The 21,039-nt window shown below is 42.9% G+C and overlaps 1 protein-coding gene across 1 annotated transcript in view; it reads right to left on the reverse strand.

Annotated features, from left to right (window-relative positions):
* LOC136114631 (tubulin-specific chaperone A-like) overlaps positions 1-13,228 on the reverse strand; it is a 49,768-nt gene extending 36,540 nt beyond the window's left edge. Inside the window, exon 1 of the mRNA XM_065860046.2 lies at positions 13,054-13,228. Within this exon, the coding sequence (XP_065716118.1) occupies positions 13,054-13,106 (53 nt within the window). The 5' untranslated portion in view covers positions 13,107-13,228. The remainder of the gene's footprint in view (positions 1-13,053) is intronic.
* Positions 13,229-21,039: the final 7,811 nt, after the last annotated feature.

Here is a 21,039-nt window from a genome sequence, read left to right on the forward strand (position 1 = left end):
GAAGGCCAACAAGGCAGATATCCTGGTGGGAGTCTGTTAAAGACCACCCAACCAGGATGAAGAGGCCAATGAAATACTCTGCAGTGAGTTGGGAGAAGTCTTACAATCTCTAGCCCCTATTCTCAAAAGGGAATTTAACTTACCAGATGTCTGCTGGAAATACAAGACAGCAGAAAAGAAAAAATCTAGGAGGTTCCTGGAGTGTGCAGAAGACAACTTCCTGACACAGCTGGTCAGTGAGACAACAAGGGAAGGTGCCCCACTGGACCTGTTGTTTGCAAACAGAGAAGGACTTGTGGGTGATGTGATGGTTGGAGGCTGTCTTGGGCACAGCAATCATGAAATGATCAAGTTGGCCAAGAAGGCCAATGGCATCCTGGGGTGTATTAGAAGGGGGGTGGTTGGTAGGTCAAGAGAGGTTCTCCTTCCCCTCTACTCTGCCCTGATGAGACCACATCTGGAATACTGTGTCCAGTTCTGGGCCCCTCAGTTCAAGAAGGACAGGGAACTGCTGGAGAGAGTCCAGCGCAGGGCAACAAAGATGATTAAGGGAGTGGAGCATCTCCCTTATGAGGAAAGGCTGAGGGAGCTGCGTCTCTTTAGCTTGGAGAAGAGGAGACTGAGGGGTGACCCCATTAATGTTTATAAATATGTAAAGGGTGAGTGTCACGAGGATGGAGCCAGGCTCTTTTTGGTGACAACCAATGATAGGACAAGGGGTAATGGGTTCAAACTGGAACACAAGAGGTTCCACTTAAATTTGAGAAGAAAATTCTTCTCAGTGAGGGTAACAGAACACTGGAACAGGCTGCCCAGGGGGGTTGTGGAGTCTCCTACTCTGGAGACATTCAAAACCCACCTGGACACCTTCCTGTGTAACCTCATCTAGGTGTTCCTGCTTCAGCAGGGGGATTGGACTAGATGATCTTTTGAGGTCCCTTCCAATCCCTAACATTCTGTGATTCTGTGAATTTACTAATCGCAGATCACTGGATGAGCCCAATTTAACATTAATCATTTAGCTTAAGTGCATTTCAAATAGAAAGAATCTCTTCAAATTATAAGGTCATATGATTTTTAATATACTGTCTGCTTCGTGTTACTTAGTAAGCTAAATTTGCTGAGATCTTAAGCTGTACCTTGTAAAGTTCTGCTCATATTCACCAAACTTTTATCTACTTAATGAAAATGAAGCAGCTACAGACCATCATGGACACCTGCAAGATAAGGCCTGTTTTGCACTTTGCTGAGCAAAACAGGATACGTTTGAACAGAATAACACTTTCAAGGCCAGCGCAAAGCAGCTATGGACAATGTCTGCAGCTAAACAAAACAAGATCCTGAGGTCAGTGAAAGAATCCAGTGAGAAGCAAGACGACCCCAGACTCAAATATTACTATCGGACTGAATTGTTGTGTGAAGAGCAGGTAGTCTGTAAGGGTATTATTACCCAGGGACTTCTCAGTTTGGCACCTCTGTGAAGACATCCAGCTTGAGTCAGCCCTGTTGCTGTACTACTCCATTAAATTTTTTATTTCCATGTACTTTGATGCCTGAGAATTTGCTTCAAGAGACCAAGGATCCAGACTCTAGAGCAACCTGGCACCAGACCTCTAAGCAGGTTGGGATGCCAAATGATCAAACTTTGAAATCCTACCCAAGCAGTATAAGGAATCAGGTACACACATAGAATCCTTTGGCCATAAACACATATAATCCCTTACCTGTGTTCCCTTACCCTCCATGTCTCTTAGGCATGAACCACTGACCAAACCTGGGACTAAGTTTGGATCTAGCCACACCTAGACTCCTCTCTAAGGAGTTCAGAAAGCAAGAGGGTCCATTCTGAACCTCGTGACTCAATAGGAGGGCCTTCCTCTACCCTTTTGCGTCTCCTGTCCCCATATAAATCTCTCTAAAACAACTCTCACCCGATTCTGTTTGGCATATTTCCTCCATGCAGTAAGTAATAGAGTGAACCTTGCCATCAAACTGTTAAGTCACACTTTTCTTTAAGTGATCTAAACAGTGCTCTGTGGCAAACAGGACACTAAATCACTGTTCCGTGACAATACCATGGATTCAACCTAAGCACACAGAAAACCCAAAGCTGACAGGATGTATTGAGCAGATAGTGAAATAGCTATTCTGACTTAGTTAAAACCTAAAAATCCATACTAGTGTAACTGTACATGGTATTTTTTGTTACAGTATAATAAATACCTTGTATTAATATTATGCACAATTATAGCAGAAGTAATTCAAAAACTGCAATAACATTGGTGCTATGTAAATCACTACCTGCGGAGCTTAAAATATCAGGTCCTAAATCTTGCAACTTATGCACATTCTTGGTCTCACTGAAGATACATAAGCGCACACACATTACAGGCCAAGGCCTAAGAAGAAAAGTCAAGGAAGGAAGAAAGAAAGAAATACAATACTTGACAGAGTTATCACCAACTGCCATATTTTCTTAGCCATGAGTAACTGACTACTTTCTGATTGGGACAGGATCTCAAATTTATGCATTCATTTTCTTGACAGTGACAAAATCAACATAAAATATTAACTTTCTCTAAAAGAGTCAAGATGTAACCACACACAAGTATACGCATTACTTTTACCACACATACCCCTCCCTGCATCTACAGCTTACAGAACTGAGTTACCATGACATTTTCAGGTTAAATTTGCAGGCTTGGCATTTATCAGGGACTACTACCGTGAAGACTATGAAAATCAGTTAGTTGTGCTTTTTTAAGTAAGAAAATTATTTTAATTTTAAAATGACTTGGTTTTAACATTTTTACAGCATCTCTTTTATTAGTAAAAAAGGAAAACTATACCATTTTTTAATTTGAGATTTCTCTGAATCTCCAGGGCTTCACATTGTCTTCACTTCTCATTTTCCTGCTCTTGCAATATATTCTTGCAGGTTTTTTTTACATTCTTGCCATAGCAATAGCTGAAGTTCCCCTTTTGCCCCGCTGAGAAAGTCTGCTGGGTTAGGGCACCATTCAATGTCAGCAGCCAGTGGGAGCATGGAGGGGGAGAGAGGGAGCGAGGAATGGAAGGATTCAACAGATGCAACCAGAGTGAAAGCTCTTAATTTATGGACTACTCGAAAAGCAGAAAGACGCTAGCCGGAAATGAAATATTTGCTGATGTACTGAAAGAAGCAACTTGGATGGCATGGGGAAAAGAGGTTGGGTACTGAACCAAGAAAACTGAAAGAGCATCTCTGATAGACTGAAGACAAGAGTTAGAGAGAAGTAAAAAGTCTACCAGCCCATCCTGAAGAGGCTCTGGACTGGCAAAAATTCTGGGAGAGGAGGATATGGAATGGAACAGGACAGAAGTTGAAAGTTATAAATGCTAAGGAACCTGAGAACTTCACTTCTAGAGAAGAAAAAACAAAAAACAGGGTCACTGTTGTGGCAATTGGGGTTACCACAGACAGCTTCATTTTCCCTTCTATAACCCCAGAGAGTCATCATCTTCAGTCAAGACCTTTGTTTTGGAGAAAAGGCATAGAACCTACTTCTCCCGCCTCCCCTAAAATCTGGGGTTAACCAACTGGAAGTATCAAAGTAGTGATCATAGTTAGATAGAACTGAAGTCATAATATGTGTGTAGTCAATTCACAATGCATCAGGAAAGAGACTGAATACAATTTAAAGAAAATACAATGGGCCTCCTGATCCTGAATGAGATTTTCACCTATATGGTACATATAATTTAATAATACTTAATTCAAATTCAAGACAGGATGTCAAGACAGGGTTGTTAGTGCAGTATCTTCTGTATACAAAGCGCTACCATAAGTTTAATATAATAATTTAGTTTTTCCCATAGAGCCACATGTAAATAATAATTTTGCATGAATTAGCAACTGTTTTATCCACATATTTGAATATGTGGCTCCATGCCATGGCTGAGAATGCCATGAAAAAAAATATGTACAATGAAAAACAAAACAATAGTACTACACATTGGCATAATGGCACCAAACTAGGGTTGCCAAGCAACTGCAACTACAGTATTTCCAAACTTTTGAAAGGTTGCTGAAAGAATGTAATGTGGCAAAGCCAGTTTCACATATGTACTTGCTCAAAAAAAAAAAAAAATCCTTCCTCAACACAGAATCACTACTGACACCTATGGTGATAAACCTAGTTGATGTGTGACATAGTTCTATCAATTAAGATTATGACATCAATAGATTACTATGGTCAATCACAATACAGTTTTGCCTCAGGAGGCAGAAGATAATTGTAAACACAAAACCAATCAGATGCAGCATCACGCGTTTCACTAGAGGCTTTTATTTTTTTTTAGAAGAGGTAATAGGATGGAGGAAGGGATGTGAAGAAGGCAATCTTTTAAAGGTCTGACCATTATTAACTTAAATTTGTGAGATGCTTCTATAAAGGAACCAGTGTTCAGGTCTGCTCAAAAGGTAAAACAAATGAAATTTTTTTTTTTTTTTTTAAGCACAAAAAATACTATGCAGTTTTCACATCAACCACTGTGCTCTTCTCGCAGCTTTAAAAAAATAATTAAATAATTAAAAAAAAAAAAATCTGTGTGGGTACTGTGGTATTCCTGAGGTTTAAAAGAAAGAATGCATTGAAGAACACAGGGAAGTAGGAATCCCTTCAAACAAGTAGCTTTGTTTCTGGAAACTAGAGTCAACTTGCAATTACCCTTAAACTAATTATCTGGGTTGGCAACTATGTATGCCTGAGATGTTAACTCAGACAGCACTGTGTAAACACAGGTCCGCTCTTCTCTCAAAGAGTTCACATAAAGCAGTTTTTACATGGGATGGAGACTAAATTATTAAGTCAAAAAAACTGAAGCAGCCTTCAACCACAGGGCCAACATGGGACTTCTTATATCTAATCCTCATGCCAGAAGCACTACAGAAGGTACTTAAAATGTATCATCTAAGTAGCTCTGGACCACAACCACCACTTTTGGCTAGCACTGAACCCAAGTTTACGGGCTGAGCTGTTAAGACTCCAGGACTGAGCTGGTGACAACCCTAGACAACAGCTGCACAATGGTCCTGCACTCTGAGATGGGTTATTTAATTTGGATAGAGTCACAGCTTGTATCTGACAGTGCACGCAATATATTCACCCCACCTGAATCCCTGTGCTCTTGGACATGCAGTGTAAACATTAAATAGCTTTATCATGCTGACTCAGTATAGCTGAGCAGCTCTGCAGATCATTCCTCAATACTCATATAATATAGGATATCCTAGTCCTTCCCATTAATTGAGCTAAAAAGCAGTTGTTGCATACAATCTTCTAATTATTATGGGAATAAAGAAAGGAGACATGAGTTTCTTATCAATATATTAAGGGTAAGAATCAGGACTGGTGCCTGTGGCCAATCAGAAACAAGCAACAAAGTGACCATGATTCATATGGTGGAAAGAAGATCGAGAAAATTTGTGATTTACACCAAAAATAGAAACTTTCTTGAGTAACCAATAAAATTAAACAGTTCTGTGTTTGAATTAGCAATAGTCACTATGGAGCAAAATAAATATCTGCATTCCCTGCAATACTTCACCTGCACAAAATGTATCCTGAACCCACCAGTAAAATAATTAAAATTAAAATAATTGTTTACATTTATATTTTAAAAGAAACCAACAGTTTTGTGTAACTTACAGAACTTTCTGTACTGGGGGAGAAATCACAATGGAAGTTGCTTAGCAATGTGAGGATATTTTACAGAGAGAAAAAAAACCCAGCATCAATACCAGTCCTACAGGTAAAATAACATCTTAGGAAGATTCTATAGTTTTAAAAAGGTTTTAAAAAAGGGTTGCCTGACAAAAAAAACCACAATACACTTTCCCCATAGATTCATGACTTAGAATTCTATAATCAAGGCTTGCAGATTTGTAATTATGGTATGTCAGCCACATTTAAACAAGTGTGTTAAAAGATTGTTCAAGTTAAACTAACACAATTGCAATGCGAACTGTCTTAATCTCATCCTAATCTACTGGTGTCACTTCCATTTAATCAGATGGAAACTACAGGCAAATGCCAGTGCTATTTTCACATCGCAACTTTGTTTGAAGTAGTTATTTAAACCATTGCCAAACTGAAATGAGTACAAGATATTTTTAGGGGGGAAAAAAAAAAAAAACACACAAAAAACCACACACAAACCCACTTCAATTAATTCCCTCACTATCCAGCAGGCCGAGTTTAGATTTATTAAGAGTAAGACTATTTTGAGTCGCAACATCACAGAATATCTTGAGTTCAAAGCAACCCATAAGGATCAAATTCCCTGCTCCTTGCAGGAGTACCTAAAACTAAACCATATGACTAAGAGCATCATCCAGACACTCCTTGAACTCTTGACAGGCTTGGTGCCATGACCACTTCCCTGCAAAACCTGTTCCAGTGACCAACCACCTTCTCAATGAAGAACCTTTTCCTAATATCCAATCTGAACTTTCCCCTGATGCAGCTTCATTCCATTTCCTCATGTCCTACTCCTGGCCACCAGAGAGATGAGATCAGCACCTCTCCCTGCATTGCCCCCCTTCAGCAAGTTGTACACTGCAATGAGGTCACCCCTCAGCCTTCTCTTCTCCAAGCTGAACAAGCCAAGTGACCTCATCCATTACTCATAAGTCTTGTCCTCAAGAATCACAGAAATCATAGAATGTTAGGGATTGGAAGGGACCTCAAAAGATCATCAAGTCCAATCCCCCTGCCGGAGCAGGAACACCTAGATGAGGTTATACAGGAAAGCATCCAGGCAGGTCTTGAATGGCTCCAGAGCAGGAGACTCCACAACCTCCCTGGGCAGCCTGTTCCAGTGTTCTGTCACCCTCACTGAGAAGAAGTTTCTTCTCAAATTTAAGTGGAACCTCTTGTGTTCCAGTTTGAACTCATTACCCCTTGTCCTATCATTGGTTGTCACCAAGAAGAGCCTGGCTCCATCCTCGTGACACCCTTTATATATTTGTAAACATTAACGAGGTCACCCCTCAGTCTCCTCCAAGCTAAAGAGACCCGGTTCCCTCAGCCTTTCCTCATAAGAGAGGTGCTCCCTTCCCTTAATCATCTTTGTTGCCCTCTGCTGGACTCTCTCCAGCAGTTCCCTGTCCTTCTTGAACTGAGGGGCCCAGAACTGGACACAACATTCCAGATGTGGTCTCACCAGAGCAAACTAGAGGGGCAGGAGAACCTCTCTTGACCTACTAATCACCCCCCTTCTAATACACCCCAGGATGCCATTGGCCTTCCTGGCCACAAGGGCACAGTTCAGGCTCATGGTCATCCTGCTGTCCACCAGGACCCCCAGGTCCCTTTCCCCTACACTGCTCTATAAGACCTTTCACTATCTTGGTCACTCTCCTCTGGATGCACTTTAATAGTTGGATGTCCTTCTTATACTGAGGTGCCCATAACCACACACAGTATTTGAGGTGGGGCCACACCAGTGCAGCATAGAGGGGGACAACTGCATCCCTTGACCGGCTAGCTATGCTGTGCTTGTTGCACCCCAGGACCTGGTTGGCCCTTTTGGCTGCCAGGACACACTGTTGACTCATCCAAATTGCCATCAACCCAAACTCTCAGATCCCTTTCTGCAGGGCTTGTGTCCAGCCTTGTCTCCTAAATTGTACATATAACCAGGATTACCCTGTTCCAGGTGCAGAATCCAGTACCTGGTCCTGTTAAACTTCATATGGTTGGTGATTGCCCAGCTCTCTAGTCTATCAAGATCTCTCTGTGATGCTTCTCTACCCTTCAAGAGAGTCCACAGCTCCTCCTAGCTTAATATCTTTGGCAAACTTCATTACATTTGATTCCTGCATCCAGATCATTTATAAAAACATTAAACTGCACTAGTCTTAAAACTGAGCCCTGGGGAACCCCACTGGTGACTGGATGCCAGCCTAATGTAACCCCATTTACTATAACTCTTTCAGCATGACCTGTCAGCCAACTGGTCACCCATCATATTATGGACTTGTCGAGCTATATGCTAAGACATTTTGTCCAGAAGGATACTGCGAGAGACTGTATCAAAAGCTTTACTAAAATCCAAAACACACATCTACTTGCTTCCCTTGGTCAACTAGATGTGTGACCTTGTCATAAAAGGAAATTAAGTTGGTTAAGCAGGACTTTCCCCTTGTGAACCTGTGCTGGCTATGACCAATGACTGCATTGTCTTTCAAGTGTTTTTCAAAAACTCCAAGAATAACCTTCTCCATAATTTTACGAGGCACTCAAGTTGGACTGACAGGCCTGTACTTACAAGGGTCTTCCTTCTTACCCCTCTTGAAAACTGGGACATTTGCCAGCTTCCAGTTGACCAGGATCTCTCCAAACTCCCAAGACCATTGAAAAATAATGGAGAGAGGTCCTGCGATAACATCGGCCAGCTCTTTCAGTACCTTGGGATGAATCCCATCAGGTCCCATAGATTTATGTGCATCCAGCTGGAGCAACAAGTCTTGAACAAGTTCAGGATCGGTTGGGAGTTTATCATCCCCTCAGTTATGGTCTTCCAACACAGGGCTCGAGGAGTCCCAGAGCCCATCATCAGTGTTAAAGACAGAGGCAAATAAGGCATTAAACATTTTTACTTTTCTACATGCCTGTTTGTGAGGTGACCGACCTCATCAAGTAATGCACCAATGTTATATCTGATCCTCACTTTGAAGTGATTAAACAGAAGCATTGCATGTTAGGACATAAGCCACAAGTAGAGCAAACATTATTATTCATGCTCATCAAATCTACTTTGTTGAAAAACTGGCTAACCAAAGTATGCAATCACCAAGAGCCTGGCTGTCCAATTTGTCAGAAAAAGCAAAAGGTTCTCCCCGTTCCTAGTTCAAATTTATTTATTTCGTTGATACATGACAATGTAAGAAGTATGAAAGTAAGTATCCACAATCTACAATATAGCCTCTTGAGAGGGGTACACAAAGAATATATGATATATAGCTTAAAAAAAAAAAAAAAAAACACACAACCAAACAACAACAACCAAAAAAACCCCACATACATTAAAAAATCCCACATTAAACAGCTGCTTTGATCTTAATTTGAAAAAAAGTGATGTGTTAGGTAACTGATGAGAGAAAAGAATGGGCTACAGCAAATGATTAAAAAAAGACAAAGTGCCAAAAAGTTCAATACATCCTAATAGTTCTTGACAAAACAACTTTTATTAAACCAGTGAGAAACAGGGTTTTAGCACTCCAAAAGTGACTTAAATACAGGTTCAGATATCGGTTGAGGAAAATTATTAAGGGGCAGCAACTAATATAACAGGCGGTCCACAGAGTGCATGCACGTGGCTTCACCAAAACAATGCCGGAGCAGTCTCTGAGTCCAGGAAGAGTACACACTTGTATGAACACGGTGCAGGATTATTCTTAAAGAGATACACGTACTCGTAGTGAGTGCGGAAAGTATACTCGCGATTCCATGAGAGTAAATTTATAATACACTCGCAATCCTGCGAGGGTTAATTTACTTACACGTGCAAATGTGCATGGAATATTACACGTGCTTATGTGGAAGCACGGGAGGAAAATACACTCGCGATTGTGCGAGGAAATAATTTATACACGTGCTCGTATTGAGCATGGAAAGTTACACGTGCAAATGTGCACGGAAAGTACACGTGCTTGTATTAAGCACGGAAAGCACGCGTGCAAACGTGCACGGAAAGTTACTCATGCTTGTATTAAGCACAGAAAGTTACACGTGCTTATGTGGAAGCACGGGAGAAAAATACACCCGCAATTATGCGAGGATTAATTTTACATGTGTTCATATTGAGCACAGAAAGTTACACGTGCATATGTGCACGGAAGTATAAATATACTTGCAGTCCTGCGAGAAGTTTTACTCACACACGTGGCAGCAAGGCAAGCGTAGTCTCCATCCTGGGGAGAGGGGCTCTCAGCAGCAGCATCTCGCTCGTGCTCCGAGAGACCCGCAACAATGGGCGGAGTCTCGACGAGAATCCCGTTTTTATACTGGCTGATCAGACCTAACTGTAGGCATTCTAGAAGCTTCTCTGCACTCCCACACTGGCTGTGGGGTGCCCCTGAAGCCTCCAAACATCCCCCACACTGGCTGCAGGCACCCAGGGGCTCACTGGCACTCCCTTCTCCTAATGGCCCTGGCCAGGGTGCTCTGGGGCCAAACAAAAGAAGCTGTTAGCCTCAAGTAGCAGAGAGAGAGGGAGATGTGCCTACTCCTTCCATACTGAAGGAGGTGGGGGGAGAGAGGGGGGTTTGCATCCTGCCACATGCTCTTACAGCCTGAGCATTGAACATGCTTGAAAACAGTAAATTCAATGCACTTTTCTAAACTGCAAATTCAGAAAAAAAAATAAGGAAAATTAATCGAAGTGTTAAGTCAGTCACTTTATGGCATGTTTAACAAGCCTCTACTTGAGTCCTCTCACACACTACTAATAAATACCTATATAGTTGCTCTAGTCCCAAATGAGAAGACAATATTAATGTTCCTAAATTGACTCAAGTCACATGCACATCCACTGTAGTACAGAACTAGGCTTCTAGTTGGAGAAGGGTGGAGTGAGGCAGAGCCACACCTCTTCTTGCATCTGTGTGCAACTGCTACAGAAGTGGGAGCTGCTGCTGCATCATCTCCCCCACAGGGAGTGTAAGATAACTTTAAAAAAAATAATAATAATGTTATCTTCACTTACAGTATGCCAGCTGCTATAGAGTAACTGTGGATTTACATATAGTTATCACAGAACAAGCATAAGCTATTTACTTATTCACACAGCCATTCTCCAAAAGCAAATCTAAATCCCGCTGATTCCACTCATATGATTTTCCTAGATGTTTTCATCACTTTCTTTGTACTAGCCCTGAAACATATACAGCAGCATGGCGAGCTGGTCCAGGCAGGCCTCATCCTTCAAAATAACAATTTTGGTTTTTTAAGTCTGTGTTATTTTTCAGTGGATCAGCTCCCTGAAATATATAGATGTACGCTCACAGAAGTCCTTTTGCTGGACAAGACACAACACAGTAGCTCAGATTTAGATTACCTTAAGATACCATGGACCAACACAGAGTCTTCTTCACTACCAAAACCTTGCAACATAAACTCAATACATAGATACAACAGTTTTCTCAAAAGTACTTAAACACCAATAAATTATACTTCTGACTGACAGAAAGAATACAGAGACCGGAAAAAAAGTTAACCTAAGTAAATCTAGTTTTCCCACACCTCAGAATACTTTATCTACAAAAACTGACACAAACCACCATCCACTTAAAAATGCAAAGAGAACATTTACAACAACCCTGTTCAGCAAGACCAGCAACCATAATACAGGTCATGAAAGGGACCCAAAGCAAGAAGCAGTCACCAAGCCACTCAATCAGACCACACTAAAACTTTCCAGCTTAAAAGTAACACACAAGCTGCACAGTGACAGGATATGGGACATTACAATCACATAACAAATTTCTTGCTTATAGCAGTACTTGAGAATTGCTCCCCATTCTGACAGGGGGTTTTTTGTGTGGTTTTTTTTGTTGTTGTTTGGGGGTTTTTGGGTTGTGTTGTGTTTTGTTTTGTTTTTGGGGGGTGGGGTTTGTTTGGTTTTTTTTGCCAACTCAAAGTGTCTTTATCTGGCATAAACATAATTATCCTGTACACATTTGTGTGCACAAGCACATCACAAGAAGAGCCAGAGGCCACAAATGCAATTGCAAAGAGCAAGTTTTATTTTAGTTACCTCTCTACTGGAGGACCTCTAAAGCCGCACCTAAGCTCCGAGGCAGAGGCGATCTAAGTGGGGACGCAGGTGCTGGTAAGTTTCGCCTTGCTGGAAGATCTCTAGGCCGGCTGTGCTGGCCTATATTTCAAGGCTTAGAGCAGACACAGCCTCTTGCTGTGCTCTGCTCTTTCTCAAAACAAAGCAGGAATCTCAGACATGATAAGGTACCGTAGGGTTTCTCTCAGGCCTATCTGACACAGAGGTTCTACTTGTCAAGCACACAAGGTCAGTAAAACAATTAGTGCGATGTATGTGCCTTCTTTATACCCCAGCTGCGGGTCACTTTAGCATGTTTACCTTTCTCCTCCTCGCCCAATCTTCCACAATTCCCATACACCATTTTACTTCTTTAGTCTTTAAGTCCAACCCTTAAAAGCTAATGAGATGTTACAAAGTGTACTCATTTTACTGTTAGTCTTTTACTAGCTGAATTAAAATAAGTAATAATGCAAAGTTGATTGTATGAAGCTGGACTACTTAACATCCTGATCCAGCACACACACTAACTGCTTTCTCTCCTTAAGCCAGTGCAGTCTTAGTAGGATGCAGCCTTAGTAAACTCCAATGTGATCAAATATTTAATGTCAAAGCCTTGTGCTTACACTCATAATAAGAGGGACTTTTCTTAAAAATGAAGACTGTGTTATATCTAGATAAAACCAAGACTTAAATGCTGAACTTTCCATCATTTTTGTGGAGTGAACTATCAAATCACAAATATCCCATTCATCATTTGTTTCAGTAAAACAGGCAAGACTTCCTGCCTCTGCAAGGTATAGGGCGAGACTGCTCTAAACAATGACGGAGCAGCACGACAAAACCTCCCGTTTAATTGCGTTCTCGGGGAAGAAAGGCCTTTTCCCGACGACCGTACACAAGGTGAAGAAATCGGCAGTCATGGCAGAACTTGTGCCACGGCCACCCTCCAGCACATCACAGCAGCCCCACCCCACCTCAAAAGGGCCCATCGCAACTCCCAAACCCTGCAACAGACACGGCCGGCCGCGTACAAAACCCTGATCGCAGGTAGCTCCTCCGCTCGGCTCAGCGGAGCCCCAGGAGGCCGCGGCAGGGCTCCATCCCCGCTCAGAGCGACGGGTACCGCCCTCAGAGCTCGCAGCTGAACCAAGCCCGCTCGCCCCCTCGGGAGCGGCGTAACTACCTTCAGCCTCTCCCAACAGCTCTTCCCCGCCTCGCACACGCACTCACCGCCTCACTACGCCGGTCTTGATCTTAATCTGCCTCAAACGCAGATCAGCCATAACGAGACTAGAGAAATAACAGCGCGATCTGAGATACAGCGACGCAGGACCGTAAGATACTGCGCAGCCCAATCCTGCGCATGCGTCAAGCCGCCAACCTGGGCAGGGGCAGGTCTCCACTCACCCCCCCCTTCGCCCGGTGAAGGCGTCCCATAGTGACCAGCGAGGGCCGGGCTGGGCTAGGCCGGGTGCGGGCTGCCTCGCGAACGTGCAATAGCCTGGGCGGGGCTGCGACTGTCCCTCGAGCGGCCAGGTGTAATTCACGGACTTGTGTCTTTTTTGCAGAGGAGAATGAACATGACCCCAGCAAACCTTCCTGGGGACCTGTGAGATGGGCCAGCCCAAATACATCCTTGACTTGGCAGGTTGTCTCTGTAGGAAGACATAGGTCTTAAGATCAACAGCCTGCATAATGCCATGAATGACTGTGACCTGGAGACAAGTTTACAGATGTATTATTTATTTGATATGCAAAACTGACGTCACTCATGCAGGAAGAGGAGGAAACAGAGCAGCATTCTGGCAGGCGTAAGGGAAAACGTGGCCCCTTGCTTTGACAGAAACCCAAATCTTATTCATCCAGCTTTAGAAAGTTGTACCAAGTCATGCTGGGGCTGAAGCTGTTCTCTAAACAATTCCAAGGCAGCGCGATTTCCACTTATACTAGATGCCCTTTGGAAATACAGACCTGTGCAAGGGACACTGCATTACCGCCGTGCACTTGCAAATCAATTAAATTTTCAAAAATAGTCTTTGATGTAATTTCTGTATTTGACATAGTTGTTCCATAAACAATGAGGCCAACAACAAAAAACTGTGAAAATAAAAATTGCCTACAAGCAGCAATATTAAGAAAAGTAACTCATGTTTTCAAGTGCTACAAATGTTTTCTTTCTAGCCCTGAAGCATTAACTCACATCATTGACAGTGTTAGTCTCAGCTACTGAATTTAAGAAGTAGAATACAATTGTTTTCTTACAGCTAATTCAGATAGCTAAATAGATGATAATATATGAAATCTGAATTCATATTTAAGAATGCATGATGGTAACATGAAAAAAGTGTTACTGACGAATGCTGAACTATAATGTAAAATGTGTCTAAAAGTGTGTTCTACTTTATTATTAATAAAAGTTGGTATTAGTACCTGAAAATTATAAGGTAACAATTAAAAAAATAATGGTTTTATTTCTAAGGGTCTGGATATCTGGATAACCAGGAAAGTGTGAAGGGGTTTCACTAGAAAGAGATATGTTGTTGAATTAGTCAGGCCCAAAGGAATCTCAAGGCCACTTTGAGAAGCTGAGAACAGAATCTGCTGTGAGAAAGAGGGGCGTTTCTTCATTAACAGGGCCTCAGCATGGCGTGAGTCGTCGGACCTATCATCAGTGGGGCTCCAGCGTGTGGACTGCCCACGATACTCATTTAGCGAATCCATGCTTGGAGCATGGATTCGTGATTAGAGAATAGTTGCGTATATAAGGAGACATGTTTCTGTAATAAATGGCTTTTGCGTGATTCACATTGAATCGGAGTGCTGAGTCCTTTATCGTTCCAACAGGAAAGTATGCATAATGCTTTCCAAGACAGACACTCCTTTTTTAATTAAAAGTTTGTTTCAGGGTTTGTTTGTTTGTTTGTTTGGGTTTGGTTTTGTTGTGGGATTTTGCTTTTTTTTTTTTTTTTTTATTTCCAGAAATCCTGAGGAATATTTTCTAGCCTAGTCAGCTGTAGATGTCACGGTTGAGACGGACAAACGACATAGACCAAGTTACTTTTATGTACAAACAGCAGTCTCCATTCATTGCCACAAACATCTTTTTATATAGTCTTTAGCAGTTTATGTGTCTTTTTGCTATTGGTTACATGTTTGTCCTGGTTTTGTTAAAAAACAAGTTTCTCTTTTAGTGAATTTTTGCCTGTCAGCTAAAGCCTTCATATTAACTGCATTTTCCTGGAGAACCCGACACATGTTTTGGTTAAACCTAGCAATGGAATGCAAACTTATCGATAAGCATGGATGGACATCTCACGAGAGGGTCAACGAGAAACTGGTGACCGAGAGACTGACCAACGGTGTATAAGATTCCATTCACGTGAATACTTCATATAAAAGTGGGAGATCACGAGGATCTCATCCCTTTTCCTTCCCTTCTGCTTATGGCCGACATTAGGAGAGGACCTTGCTAGTCATCCCTGCAAACTGAGGCCTAGTGAGAGACTGAATCCAGCTCCAGTTGGCTGCAGAGTCCAATCCAGGACTTTGGGTGCTGGCTCTGCAGTTGCTGAGACTTACAAGATTGGTTTTGTATATTTTGTATTATTTTCTCTTTTCTTATTAGTAGCATTAGTAAAACATCTTTAATTTTTCCAACTCTCTTCTCTCTGTCCTTCTTTCCCTCCTGATTGCCTGTCCTGAGTGGGAAGAGGGGAGAGGGAGGGGCAAAAGGGGGAAGTGGGGGGGAGAGGAGGTTAACAATACATCTGCCAGGGTTTTATTGTCATCCCACAATCTTAACCCTCGACAGATAACTGGCGCCCAACGTGGGGCAAAAGAGAAAGGGGTAAATTTGGAGATTTTTGGCTTTTCTACTGCTCTGACGTACCTTTCAATTTTCTTGGCACGGTGCCAACTCAAAGAGTTGTGATACTCGCGCGTCTGTTTGCTTCGGATATTATTTAGTGGTATTAAGTTAAAGTGAATTACATTGATTTAAAGATGTTATGGCAAAAGTTGTATCAGTTATTTTCTACATTGTGCTCGCTGATCCCATATCTGTGTTGGTGTTTCTTTCTAAATCGAAGTATTCATTATATAACAACAAGAAACTGGACAGCGGTCATGATGATACTGTGTGGTTTGGCACTGGTTTATTTCATTATACTGCAGCCGTTAATGAATTTCTACTCGATTTTGCTTTACCTTGAAAAACCTCCAGGAGAGATTAAAGAGCAGAATGGCTCTGTATTTGCTAATTGGTCAAGCGAATCTTTAGAAAGGCTGACTAACAATACTTTTGTGTTTTCGCTAGGACAGTTTGCAAATGTTTTAGAGAGCTTTGAATATCCTTGGAGCTTTGATAGAACTGTGATGGTGTTATCTGGTTTGCTGAATGTGTGTCAGTTTGTGTTACTGTTAAGAGAAATGAGGTTCAATAGGAGGTTTGCGTCTCTTTTTAGTCCTGAGATTTGTGGTGCGCCTTCGGAAGCTTTAGCAAAAAAGCACTCCTAGCCGCTCGAGAAAAGGCAAAACAGCCAAAGCTGCCGCTGCAGCCACTACCCCCCAACCGCGGCTTCACAGGCTGAAGCTACAGCTCCTCCGCAGAGCTCCTCTGCCAAGGTCGCTGCAGATAACGTTACTTCTCCAGCCTCAAAGGCTAAGAAGGCAGCCCCCCCTTCTTCACATACTGCTCACTGTTGCTGCTGTAACCACAGCAATCACTGTGACAGTCATTCAGACTCTGAAAATGAATCAAATGATGGTGAACCCATATCAGCATCAGTTGCCAGTTCTAAGAAAGTCACTAGAAAGACTACCCGTGCAGCAGATGATGGCACAGGGCCAACATCAACCCAAGGGGCATCATCAGGACAGGGTGGAGATGAAGTGACCACCACTCGGTCCTTTTCTCCAGGTGAGCTGAGAGACCTGTGAAAAGACTTTAGTCGTCGTGAAGGTGAGAATATTTTAATCTGGCTGCTCCGATGCTGGGACAATGGGGCAGAAACAATTGAATTGGAAGGTGGTGAAGCCAGGCAGCTGGGATCTCTGTCAAAAGATTCCACCACTGATAGGGCAATTTCAAGAGAGTCTAATGCCACTACTCTCTGGGCTCTCCTGGCAGCTATGAAAGTAAAATTTCCCTACAAAGAAATTTGTATATCCAAGTTAGGGAAATGGAATACTATGGAGAGAGGTATCCAGTTCCTGAGAGAACTAGCTGTGCGAGAGATCATCTATTTTGGATCAGACAACCAAGAGGGGACAGACCCAGATAGAATCAATTGTACACGATCTGTGTGGCACAGATTTGTACAAAGTGCACCACCTGCATATCCTAAGTCATTGGCAGGAATGGTCTGGTCATCTGGAGGTGTACAAGAAATTAATGAAGTGATTGAGCAGCTCCGGTACTTTGAGGACAGCCTTGCTGGTTCTCTATGGGCTTGTGTCTCCGCTGTGGAGAAACTGTGTGAAAAATCTGATGACCGGTTTGAAAAGCTGTTGCAAGAAATCAAAGAGCTCAGAGAAGACACGTACCGTTCACGACCTGCACAAACCTGTGTTTCAGCTATTAGGAGAAGGCGTTTCCAGTCTCGAGAGAGAGGACAGAGGCAGCCCACAAAAAGAGGGTCACTGTGGTTCTTCCTACATGAGCAGGGAGAAAACATGAATAAGTGGCATGGAAGGCCTACCTCAGAACTTCAAGAACGGGTACGTGAGATAAAAGGAAAAACTCCTAGGAAGGTGGCTGCTCCAGTTTACAAAAGGAGCAGAAGAGATTCTGATGCTCTTGAAGGAACCTCTAATTCACACCCAGAGACTGTGCAAAACAGGAATTAGAAGGGCCCTGCCTCCAACCAGGTGGAGGAAAGGGATAACAGAGTTTATTGGACTGTACAAATACAATGGCCTGGTACAACACACCCCCAGGAGTACAAAGCTTTAGTGGACACTGGTGCTCAGTGCACAATAATTCCTTCTAATTATAAAGGGACACAATCCATCAATATTGTTGGAGTGACTGGGGGATCCCAGGAACTGACTCTTGTAGAGGCTGAAATGAGCCTAACTGGAAAAAACTGCCAAAAACATCCCATTGTGACTGGTCCAGATGCCCCGTGCATCCTTGGCATAGACTACCTCAGGAGAGGGTATTTTAAGGACCCAAAAGGGTATAGGTGGGCATTTGGTATAGCAGCTGTGGACACTGAGAAAATTGAACAGCTGTCTGATTTGCCTGGTCTTTCAGATGATCCTTCTGTTGTAGGACTGCTGATGGTTGATGATCAGCAGGTGCCAATTTCTACCACGACGGTGCATCGCCGACAATATCGCACCAATCGAGACTCTTTGATTCCTATCCAGAAGCTGATCCATCAATTGGAAAGCCAGGGTGTGATCAGTAAGACTCGCTCGCCTTTTAACAGCCCAATTTGGCAAGTGCGTAAGTCTAATGACGAGTGGAGACTAACTGTAGACTATCGTGGCCTGAATGAAGTTACACCACCACTAAGTGCTGCTGTGCCTGACATGCTAGAACTGCAATTTGAACTGGAGTCAAAAGCAGCCAAGTGGTATGCTACAATTGACATTGCTAATGCATTTTTCTCTATTCCTTTAGCAGCAGAGTGCAGGCCGCAGTTTGCTTTCACCTGGAGGGACATCCAGTACACGTGGAATCGCTTGCCCCAGGGGTGGAAACACAGTCCTACCATCTGCCATGGACTGATCCAGACCACGCTGGAGCAAGGTAAAGCTCCAGAACACTTACAATATATTGATGACATCATCGTATGGGGCGACACAGCGAAAGAAGTCTTTGAGAAAGGTGAGAGAATAATTCATATTCTTTTGGATGCTGGTTTTGCCATAAAACAAAGCAAGGTCAAGGGACCTGCACGAGAGATACAGTTTTTAGGAATAAAATGGCAAGATGGCCGTCGTCAGATCCCAATGGATGTGATCAACAAAATTGCAGCAATGTCTCCACCTACTAATAAAAAGGAGACACAGACTTTCTTGAGCATTGTAGGTTTTTGGAGAATGCATATTCCTGACTACAGCCAGATTGTGAGCCCTCTCTATCATGTGACTCGTAAAAAGAACCAATTTGAGTGGGGCCCTGAACAACGACAAGCCTTTGAACAAATTAAGCATGAGATAACTCATGCGGTGGCCCTTGGACCAGTTCAGACTGGACTAGATGTTAAAAATGTGTTCTACACCGCAGCCGGAGATAATGGACTTACCTGGAGCCTCTGGCAGAAAGCACCAGGAGAAACCCGAGGTCGACCCTTAGGTTTTTGGAGTCACGGATACAAAGGATCTGAGGCCAACTATACCCCAACTGAAAAAGAGATACTAGCAGCATATGAAGGAGTTTGAGCTGCTTCAGAAGTGATCAGCACTGAAGCACAGCTTCTCCTGACACCTCGACTGCTGTTACTGAGCTGGATGTTCAAGGGAACAGTTCCCTCTCCACATCATGCAACAGAGGTTACGTGGAGTAAATGGATTGCATTGATCACGCAACGAGCTTGAATTGGAAGTCTCAATCGCCCAGGGACATTAGAAGTGATTACAGACTGGCCAGAAAGCAAAGACTTTGGGATGTCTCCAGATGAGGAGGAAGCAAAACGTGCTGAAGAAGCACCACCATATAATACTCTTTCAGAGACTGATAAGCAGTATGCACTGTTCACAGATGGATCCTGTCGTCTTGTAGGAAAACATCGAAAGTGGAAAGCTGCTGTGTGGAGTCCCACACGACAAGTTACAGAAGCCACTGAAGGACAAGGTGAATCTAGTCAATTTGCAGAAGTGAAAGCCATCCAGCTGGCTTTGGACATTGCTGAACGAGAGAAGTGGCCAATACTTTATCTCTATACTGACTCATGGATGGTAGCAAATGCCTTGTGGGGGTGGCTACAGCAATGGAAGAAAAGCAACTGGCAGCGCAGAGGTAAACCCATTTGGGCTGCCACACTGTGGCAAGACATTGCTGCTCGGCTAGAGAGCCTGCCTGTGAAAGTTCGTCATGTAGATGCTCATGTACCTAAAAGTCGAGCCACTGAGGAACATCTAAACAACCAACAAGCGGATCAAGCTGCTAAGATTAAAGTAGCTGAGGTGGACTTGGACTGGCAACATAAAGGTGAACTTTTCCTAGCTCAGTGGGCCCATGATGCTTCAGGGCATCAAGGTAGAGATGCAACATATAAATGGGCTCACGATCGAGGGGTGGATTTAACTATGGACACTATTTCACAGGTTATTCATGAATGTGAAACTTGCGCTGAAATCAAACAAGCCAAACGGTTAAAACCTGTATGGTATGGGGGGCGATGGTTAAAGTATAAGTATGGAGAAGCTTGGCAGATTGATTATATTACACTTCCACAAACACGTCAAGGTAAGCATTATGTACTTACAATGGTGGAAGCAACCAGTGGATGGTTGGAAACATATACCGTACCTCATGCTACAGCCCGAAATACTATCTTGGGCCTGGAAAAGCAAGTCCTTTGGCGACACGGTACACCAGAAAGAATTGAATCAGACAATGGTACTCATTTCAAAAACAGTATTATAGATAATTGGGCCAAAGAACATGGTATTGAGTGGGTATATCATATTCGATATCATGCACCAGCCTCTGGGAAAACTGAAAGGTACAATGGTTTGTTAAAAACTACACTAAAGGCACTTGGTGGTGGAACCTTTAAAAACTGGGATTCACATTTAGCAAAAGCCACTTGGTTGGTCAACACTAGGGGATCAACCAATCGAGCCGGGCCTGCCCAATCAGAAATTCTTCGTACTGTAGAAGGACATCAAGTCCCTGTCGTACACATGAAAAATATCTTAGGAAAGGCAGTCTGGGTTACTCCTGCCTCAGGCAAAGGCAAGCCCATTCATGGGATTGTTTTTGCCCAGGGACCTGGCAGCACCTGGTGGGTGATGCTTAAGGATGGAGAAATCCGGTGTGTACCTCAAGGGGATTTGATTTTAGGTGAAAATATGCAATGCTGAACTGTATGATGTGAATTGCTGCACTAACAATGTTTAATAAGTGTCTTTCAGATCAAGACAATGGTGATGAAACTAGAGCTAGCTTCTTTAAGTGGCGCCTGACAACTTCTTTGAAGTTGATGTCTTTAACCCACAAACAGTGGTCATGAGATGCACTTGTACCATTTTTCCTGCCCT

The sequence above is a fragment of the Patagioenas fasciata genome, chromosome W (assembly GCF_037038585.1).
Source record: "Patagioenas fasciata isolate bPatFas1 chromosome W, bPatFas1.hap1, whole genome shotgun sequence".
Classification (NCBI taxonomy): Eukaryota; Metazoa; Chordata; class Aves; order Columbiformes; family Columbidae; genus Patagioenas; species Patagioenas fasciata.